This window comes from Condylura cristata, unplaced genomic scaffold, assembly GCF_000260355.1.
Source record: "Condylura cristata isolate star-nosed mole 26May11 unplaced genomic scaffold, ConCri1.0 scaffold00002, whole genome shotgun sequence".
In the NCBI taxonomy this organism is placed as follows: domain Eukaryota; kingdom Metazoa; phylum Chordata; class Mammalia; order Eulipotyphla; family Talpidae; genus Condylura; species Condylura cristata.
In genome coordinates, this window is record NW_004567103.1 from 20023372 (window position 1) to 20033116 (window position 9745).

Here is a 9745-nt window from a genome sequence, read left to right on the forward strand (position 1 = left end):
TTCTGTATGCACAAATAAATAAATCTTTAAAAAAAAAAAAAAGAATACTATTACAGGATCCTCCCTACTGGCACAGTGGGTTAATGCACAGCACTAAGAAGCTAAAGCCACTTCAACATGAGTTCGATCCCCACTCCAGAGGTGACCCACAGGGCGCCGCAGACCTCTCCTGACCTGCCCACTGCTCCCCTCAGCAGTGTATTTCATCAGTCAGCCTATTCTGCTCCCCACTTCTGTTTCTGGTGAATCTTCTTACTGCCCTTGCCCCTCTGGCCTGTACCCCAGTTCTGTATGCATAAGTATATAATTCTTTAAAAAAAAAAATACTATTAGGTAGTATTCAATTTTACTAAACTATGCATGTATTTTAAGCACAATTAAATATAACTCTTCCCATTTTTCATTTCTCACACCACAAATCAACAGATGAAGTCAATTCAACTCTAGAGAAAACTAATCCACTTCAATCATGATCAAAAATAAAAGGGAACTCCAGTCCAGAATCAGTGAGAGTGACAGGACATACCAATACCAGCTAGCCAAAGTAGAAAGACAGTAATTATAGAATTGAAATTACTTCCTGCAGAAAGATCTTAAAGTTGTAACACAACGGTGTGAGTTGTTTCTGGTTAAGGAAATCTCCTTAACCAGGCAGCTATTATAAAACTGATGTGCAGATCAAAGTAATAAAAAGACTGAGCCCTGCATGTCAGCTCAGAAAAGTTTTCATTCGGCCTACTGAGCACAAGTCAATGTTACATGAAAGGGTACAGACTGATGAGACCCAGCTCTGCCATCAGAGAACTCGGCCACTGGAGGTAACAGACACATATACAATTAAAAGGTTGCATGATAGATTCAGAGAACCGTTTTCCCCTACAAAGGAAGAGCTGAGCTGCTGAAAATCCAAGAATTTCATCCTACAAGTGACTGGCATGACTAGAAAGAATAGGATCCTGTATACTGAAACAGGGATTTATGAATACAGCCTGATGAAGCTGAGGCTACTGAATCCCAAAATCCTAGTGAGTCTTTTTGCCAGTATAAATATCCACTCCACCCTGTCCCTGCTTTGGCTGAGAAATCCATAATCACTTCCCCTGAGTTAGCTACCTTGCAAGACACAGCTAATTCTTCACAAGACCCATTCCCACGACCCTCTTCACTTCTAGACCTCTAATAAGACTCAAGTCCCAGTAGGTCCTAAAGGAGAATCATAAAGTATGAACCATGAAGAGGTGTACTACACTCCCCAAAACCATGATTTTTTAAGATTTATATAGACTGAAGCTTATATATGTATGAGAACGGCAGGGTGTAGGATAACAGTGAAAAGAACACAGTTGAATCAAGCTGAATTTATTGTTATAGGCCCACTGAGCTGTACTCATGGATTTAATGCTGCAACTCATGAGATTAAAATAAAACCTCTAACAGTCTAGCTAGTTGACTAGCTAGCTGAAAAATGGACAAAGGTAGCCTATACTAATGAAGAGAGAGCTCCAGCAAACTTAGGGAGATTGTAACAACAAAAGCAGCTTTACCAAGAAAGACCTGCTCACTCACCCTGGGAAAATTCAGAGGGACTATCATTCACCACTAGTATGAGGGCAAATTTATGAGGGATGTCACAGCATCCTCATAGAGCTTGTAGTAACTCTTCTGTGGAGGCCAGAAATTACAATAGGAAATGCTGCCACTGCAGTGGAAATAAGGATCCTGGGGCAGCAAGCACAGAGAGGTGAAACTTAACCTCCAATGACAAGGGGAACACAGTTGCCATAATAGACAGCAGAGCAAAGCAGTAATCAGAAGAGTCAGACTCAAAGAAGCCTAGAGCAGTGATGGTGTCAGAGGAGGGAAACAGAGAGGCACTCATTAAATTTTAGACTGAGAGGCCAAATGTCTAAATCAGAACAGAATCACAGCATGTGCTGGTGGTATAGTGGTGAGCACAGATGCCTTCCAAAACAGAATCATGATCTCTCAATCAATTCTCAGATTTGAATTATTTATAGACCCCAAAATTTCCTGAACACAAGGTGGGCTGAGTTCCTTGAGGAAGAGCTCTATTACACTGCCAAAACCTTATACTGCTAATCATCACAACACCTTCTGCCAAAGGGTGTTTACCAAGGTGACTACACTGAGAAAAAGGAAGTAGTCAAGCTTTTGGAGAATTGTTGACCTGGTCTGTCACGAATTCCAGAAGCCCCAATACCCAAAAGTTACTGTGGCCTACCAGTCAGAATAGGGGCTTGTAAAGTTCAAGTTAGCAACAGAGTTTCCACTCTGGTCCAAGGTTCAATGGGTCCCCAAATCCATTCTATGATCATTCCTGCTTCTAGAATGTATCACTGAAATAGACATACTCAAGAAATGGCAGAATCCCAACATTAGTTCCCTGACCTGTGCAGTGAAGGCTACTGGAGTAGTTGTAACCTAAACCACTAGTTTGTAACATTTTGTTATGACGGCCTGAAAGAACTCAAACTAACAAGACAGGATTTCATCTGAAGGGTAGTAGAAGTCCCGAAAAGGGCTCAGTAGGAGAATATATCTGCTTCATGCATTAAGTCAAATTATGATTTAACAAAGAACACTCACTAGAATATGAACAATGTTCTAGAAGTAGGAACAAAGATAAAGCATAATCTAGGTAAAAGAGAATCTGGTTCTGTACTCTCTAACAGTTGAAGGGAAAAAGAAAAAAAAAAGTGAGCAAAATCAAGAGAAAGGTATGCATGTTAATACAGATAACATGAAAAGATGGTAAGAATTCTTTCCACCTTCCACTCCCAATTCACTGTATAAATCCACATACCATCTAGCTTTTTTTCTGCTTTAAGTAAGTTAAAACGTCTGTATTACTAAAATTTATGGAAGAATGTGACAAGATGCAATCTACCAAAGCAGTATTTTGTAAAATGCAAAAGTCACTTAGTAATATAAATTGGTCATCAATTATAACCATCTTGTCTAGTAAATTTTACTACAACAGTTTTCTGCTAACATCTATGATAAGCCATCTTTTCCTCTGGTTATTTGTAATCATCCCCATTTAAGTTATTATCTCACCTAAAGTCCGTAAAAGCAAAGTTGTTGCTCCCTCCTCTTTCTGTCCCCATGTCTCACAAATAAAGCCCAAAATAAAAACTGGCTTAACAATGGCCTGGTATTATAGTTGTGGTCTACAAAACTGCAAAACTGTCAATAAAATGCATTTACCTGTATAGCCCATAAACTTCCCAGGGATTTCTTGATTACAGCAACGACTGCAGAAAATCTGCCCACACAGCCGACAATGGTGTCTGCGCCTAAAGGTGGTAAATTTCTCACTACAGTCATAGCACTCTTTGCACTGACTATCTGGCATCCAATATTGCTTCAGGTCACTATCCTGCAACAATAAAAATGTGTGAAGACTTCTTGAAAATACAGATTACTAACATGCCATGGAAATTTCAGTGTTCATCAAAATCCCAGCTTCTTTTGCAGAAGTGACAAACTATTTTTAAAACTCATGTGGGAATGAAAAGGGTCAAAATAGCCAAGAAAATCTTGAAGAAAAAAGTTAAAGGATTAGCATTACCAGCCATCCAGATCTATTCTAAAAATACAATAATTTTAGATAGAGTATTATCAGAGAAGGAACAAAATAAATTGAGAGAGAAAGCCCACTCACACTATGGAACAGAAAAGGATCCAAGCACACATATATAGATTTATGTCAAGATTTACTAGTGCTGGGTCCAACTGGAGAGCCATAAGAAAAAAATGAAGCTTGACTCCATATTTTACACAAATAATAAAGCTTCTTCCTGAAATCATGAAAGAATATTTATGGACAATGAGCTAAATAAACACACCTCAAATAGAATACAAAAAGTACTAACTGTAAAGGAAGGGAAATGACAAATTAAAATTAAGAACATACTCTGTAGAACTATTAAGGTCCTAGCTGAGTTAGTACCAACTGAACTTTCGTTCAATTGGCAAGATGCCATTTCCAGTGAGTACAGCATGAAACCCATATAAAGGCTTAATAAGTAATCTCCTAACCCTCTAAGCAGTACCTGGCTTTTCCCCTCCATGATTTCCTTGAGACGTTTTAATACTGTGCTGAGGCTTCGAAGCTGAACAGCTGTACGAGGGTCATGACTTCCAAAAGTAGGTTCTGCTTTCCTTCTTGTGTCTGTGGCAGATTTGCAAACAAATAAATGACAAATTAAAAAAACCATGGTAACAGTCTCCAGGACCTATGCACAAAGAAAATATGTGGTACATGGTGCCTAACTACTATTAGCATACACTTTTGTTCTTGCAGTCAGTTACATAGATGAAGAATTAAAGCCTGTCCTTACAAGGATAGAAACTATTGAAAGTTCTTCTTACTATGTAAAACATTCTTTCACTGGCACATAAGAGCTACATAAGTCAAGAATTGTCTTAGACCATTTGTGGTTTTGATGCCTGGGATGATGAAATGGCCCAAAGTCATTCATAATTTTTTAAGCCTTTGGGCCCCAACCTATAAAAAATACCTGTCAGAAATTTAGTAGAAAAATTAACCCAGGTTAACCTAGCTCAGTCTCAACAGTGAGAGAGTAAGTTTAGTCTACACATCAGGTACATACAGTCCTGTGAAGCAGATCATGAGAATGGAGTTTAACAGCCCAGAATCCAGAGTGTGACAAACTTCAGAATATCCAGGATGATCATTTTTCAGTGACTTTCCTCCACCCAATGTCTAAGGGATTAAAACTGCCCCAAAATCACTAGAACCCCACCCCCTGCAGTTCCAGACTTAAACACGAAATAACAATATAGAAGCCAGTCGTAGCAGTAACAAAAGAAGCTCAAATTCCAAATTTGGGGGCCAGAATGAGGTACGCCCACCAAAACTGTCATATACTTACTTTACATCTGTAGTTTCTACCTATTCCTGGCTACAACAAAAGGATAAACATTCCTTAAATAAACTCACTACTTAGTAACTCTGTGACAAAGCAAGATATAAAACAAACCCCCCTACATCTTTCCCAATTCACCTATTTGCTAAATTTGTTTTAGGTGTTCTTTATTTTGGTTAGATGGAAAAGAATGGGCTGCAAAGAAATGACTCGTTGATATCTAAACTAAATAACTTCCAAGATAGCTATGGTAATAATTCCTAAACTGCCTTAGTTGGAAAACTGGTAATTTAAACTATCCATAATATCATTGGATATCTCAGCTATGTCTTACTAAACATAAGTATTAGAAAACCAAATTTCTCTTGAGTCTCACAATATTAAGTAACTCCCTTGATGTCTGAGTTGAAGAAGACAAACCTGTTAGGATCAATGGCTATATTCCCATGCATGAACAACAATTAACTGTGAACCCCTCTGCATTTTAGTCCTTAGGAGCATAAGTTCTAAGGAAACCACTCCTTATAAATGCAGTGAGACTTCCTAGAACAAACATAACTTCATCCAGGTCCTGGATGAAGATGTAAGAAATGTGAGAGAAAATCTGGTATAGCACCCTGCCCCTAGGCAAATAACTGCTTTTTGAAAATGGATGTTAAAGCATTTAAGGATTTTCCAAAGGTCACAGAGCTAGAAAAAGGAATGGATGGGTCAAACAGTCCCAGGCTTCTGAAGCCCAAATGTCCCCAGTAGCTAAGTTAAAATCAAAGAATCAGGTAGATGTGGGCCCTCCCTGGTGGCGCAGTGGGTTAAAGCACAGCACTAAAAAGCTTAAGCCACTTCCGCATGAGTTCGATTCCCGCCTGTCCCAGAGGTGACCACATGGCGTGGCAGACCTCTCCTGACCCGCCCGCTGCTCCCCTCAGCAGTGTACTTGGTTGATCTGCCTGTTCTGCTCCCCACTCTGTCTCTAGTGAATCCTCTCACCCTCCGCACCTCTGGCCGGTACCCCAGTTCTATATGAATAAATAAATAAATCTTTAAAAAATCAGGTAGTTGTGACCAAAAAAAAAAAAAAGAAAAAGAAAAGCATGACAACAGGAATAGCGGGGACTACAGCAAACCAAACCAGACATTACAAGCTCCCTCCAGTGACTCTGAAATTCCACGTTTATCCAAGGCAAAGTTTGGCAATCCCGAAAAGATCCAACTCCTCAATTTTACAAATGAAAAATTCTATGCCTAATTCACAGGACTAGCTCTTCTTTATCAGAAGAGCTCCCTAGAGAGAAACAGGAGTATTGCAACAGGTCAGGTTCAAGAGCTAAATGTTGATTAAGGTTAAAGCTTGAAGTGGGGATAGACTAGCCCTTCCAAACATTTATAGTAAAAACAAACCTCTCCCCTTTACCCCGCCCCACCTTCTGATTGTTCTAAATGGCTGAGGCTCCCTGATCTAGGAGTCTGCAGAGGAGATACAGCCAGTTCTGCTCAAGTCTATGAGAGAAATTCTTCTGCTTAGTCTCTCCCCCTCCTTCTGACCTATCAGAGGGAGACTGAGTCAAGTCTCAACTAGCAATAAAATATCCTTCTACCAGTTGCCATCACCTGTACCTGTCTATTTTTTCACTTAAGGATCTCACAGGGAAGACTGACCAGACAAATGGGAGCTGATCTCCAGTACTGCACCTGCCCCTCTATGCTGCCACCACTCACTGCCTTTCTTCTATCATGCTAAACTGGCAAGACACTGCAGAGTTTATTAATGTAACAAATAAAACATTAAATAACTCACTTTCTCTAATTTCTGAAGGTGCTGATCCCCAGCCTAACTCATCAAAAAAAACATGAAAATGAAGGAAATGGCTATGTAGTCGATCAGGATGGAGAGCAAACCGGCAAGAGGAGCTCAGCTTATCCAGCCACAGCAACAGTTTGTGTCCCAACAAGGACAGAAAGCGAAGAGCAATTGGCAGCCCACTAATGGAGTTGTGAGAGCACGCAGCCAGACCCAGGCAGGCACATGACACACTCGCCATAGCAAAAAACAGAAGCAGAATCCATTCACAGAGCTGAAACTAACCTGTGGTCTCCTGGGGATGCTGCAAACTGCTGTCTGTTGAAACCCAAGTAAGTAATTAATCAGTCAAGATGTGTCTGCCTTGCCTAAATTAAAGCTTAACACGGATTATTTTAAGTATTTTTATTAGGCATCAACACATTCTTTCACTACCTAAAAGGAAACAGCTCACTCCTGAAGGGTAACTTAACCATTACAAATAGCATAAAAGTTAAGTCAATAAACCAGGGAAACACAATTACTACGGAAAAAATCTACTACACAGAGAAGGCTGAAATAGCAACACTCTTTTACCTAATACTGCTGAAGTTCGCCGCTGGAGTTCCTCATTAAGCTGTTTTTTGTAAGGTGTAGGCGACCTCACAGATTGCGTCCGGGAAGGGAGCTGCGGGCTGGTCCAACTTCCACTCACAGACTGCTGTTCTCCCTGGCCACCTTCTGCTCTCTCTGCAGCAAAAGAAAGCTTACAATGTTTGAAATACTAATACTCAGAGTTTAGCAAAGAAAAAAAAAAAAGATTAAATTTTTCAGAAAAGCATGCTTACACCTATCACATGCATAGTTTAAAATAAGTGTTTGGGTTTTTTTTTTAATACAAAGAAAGTGGCAAAATTACAGGCCAATAAGCACACCCATGATGTATGTGATACTCAGTTTGCTTTACTGTTCCTCAGAAATATCTGAGCGTATAAAAAGAAAAAGAATGTAAAATTGACATGAAGGCAGATTGGAGAGTTTTTAAATTTGTTTTGGTTATGGGGTGAATCTTTTGCAGTGGCAATCCCAGTCAACATGCGTGTTCAATATAGCATTTACTATATAAACAATTGCTATATAAACTGTCTTATGACAACTAAACACAGTGTGATATCCCAGAACAGAAAAACAAATTAAGTGAAAACCTGAAGAAACATGAATAAAATGCAAACTAAATAATAATGTATCAATAATAGTTTCCTATTTGCAATAAATGTACCATATGAACTTAAAGTGTTGATAACAGGGTAAGTGGATGTGGGAGTTTATGAAAACTCTGTATGATATTCCCAATTTTCCTATAAATCTAATATTATTCTAAACAATAAGGTTCTTTAAGAAAACAAATCAATGTTTTAAAAATCAGTAGTTTTTTTAGGCATTTTTAAACACGACCACTAATAAAAGTCAGTTAATACTATTAAATTTTCTACTGAGGGTGCTCCCTGGTGGCTCTAGAGGTTAAGTCCCAGTACTATGAAGCTATTGGCTGCCACTGCAACATAAGTTTGATCCCAGCCAGGGAGCTGACCCACATGGCACAGCAGACCTCTCCTGTCTGACCTGCTGCTCTCCTCAGCAGTGTATTTCAGTAGATCCACCTGTTCTATTCCCTATTCTATTTCTGGTGAACCCTCGTACCCTCGCCCCACTTACCTCCCACCCCCTGGCCCCCGTACCTCTGGCCCTCAGCTCTTGTATGCATAAATAAATTAAATTAAAATCTTTAAAACAAATTAAATTTTCTGCTGAGTTAATTAAAACTAATAGCTCAGCTAGGATACCCATTATATTTAATTATCATAAGACAGTAGTTTATATAGCACTTACTGCCTATTGGGATATCTACTGGAAGAGATCAACCCCATAATTAAACATATTAAAAGAAATCCCAATGAAAGATTACTTTCTAAAGCAGTTTGAATAATACAATCAAATAAAACACAAAAGATACAGGTTATGTTTTTTAAACTATTTTTTTCAGGTTAAAAAAAAAGATTACTTTAAAAGAACTCATTTAAAACTATCTTTTCATTCCATGTCATTATATATATGCCTTAATATAATGGGTTTGGGGCTGGAGAATAATGCTAACTTCCCTTTAAAAAGGAAACTTAACTTTCAGCTTTCAAGTCAGTCTATAGTTACCAATAATGAATGGGATTAGAGTGAAAATTCTAGCTTTCTCTTCTTAAGCAGTAAACTCTATTGATGTATAATTAAAGATATCTCCTTGTTAATATTTCAGATTCCTACAGAGACATAGCATGAAAGCTGAACAAAAGAATTTCAGAGAATCGAAATTGTGGGTTCTCTAATATCTTACCTTTGTTAAATCGAAAGAGATTTACAAAAGAACTATAGGCTGATTTAAAAGGAGGTTCGTCCTGATCAGGAGTCAAAGGCTTAAAGTGTGTGAGATGAGAAGGACTAGTAGGAGATCGAGGCAAATCATTAGCAGAGTCCAATGTTGGGGAAGTCTTATCATCTGTGGCCATTTCATGAGTCTTAAAAAAAGAAAAGAAATAAACCAAAGTTATAGTTCCTCAGGATCCCAAAAAGTAATTCCAAACAGAATCCAAAAATCTAGAAATATAACTGAAAATTCATATCTATGAAAACCAAAATGTAAATCTTTTTTATATATAATCCAGATTAAGGCTTAAAAATACTGTGGTACAGGTTATAAGAGTTTCAATTACCTGCATATGACTGTGTAGTAATTTTCTACATTCAAGTTACAGAAAAATATCAAAATTATTAAAAATTAAGAGGTAAGATATGTGAAGAAACAGCAAAAATAAGCATTTTCACATCATTTATAGCTTTCTCATTTTTACATTTTTTTAAAAAGTGATGGTTTTTTAAGTTATGGAGGAAAACTGACTTTAAACAAATTCTTCAAAATGTTTTTACTTATTTCAATTTTTATTTTTTAAAAGATACTTATACAGGGCCCTCCCTGGTGGCGCAGCGGGTTAAAGCACAGCACTAA

The 9745-nt window shown here is 38.2% G+C and overlaps 1 protein-coding gene across 1 annotated transcript in view; it reads right to left on the minus strand.

The window, feature by feature from the left end:
* PIKFYVE (phosphoinositide kinase, FYVE finger containing) overlaps window positions 1–9745 on the minus strand; it is a 77432-nt gene that overhangs the window by 64077 nt on the left and 3610 nt on the right. Inside the window, exons 2-5 of the mRNA XM_004674812.2 lie at window positions 9077–9257; window positions 7288–7440; window positions 4077–4195; window positions 3201–3400 (exon numbers count right to left, since the gene is read on the minus strand). Of these exons, the coding sequence (XP_004674869.1) occupies window positions 3201–3400; window positions 4077–4195; window positions 7288–7440; window positions 9077–9248 (644 nt within the window). The 5' untranslated portion in view covers window positions 9249–9257. The remainder of the gene's footprint in view (window positions 1–3200; window positions 3401–4076; window positions 4196–7287; window positions 7441–9076; window positions 9258–9745) is intronic.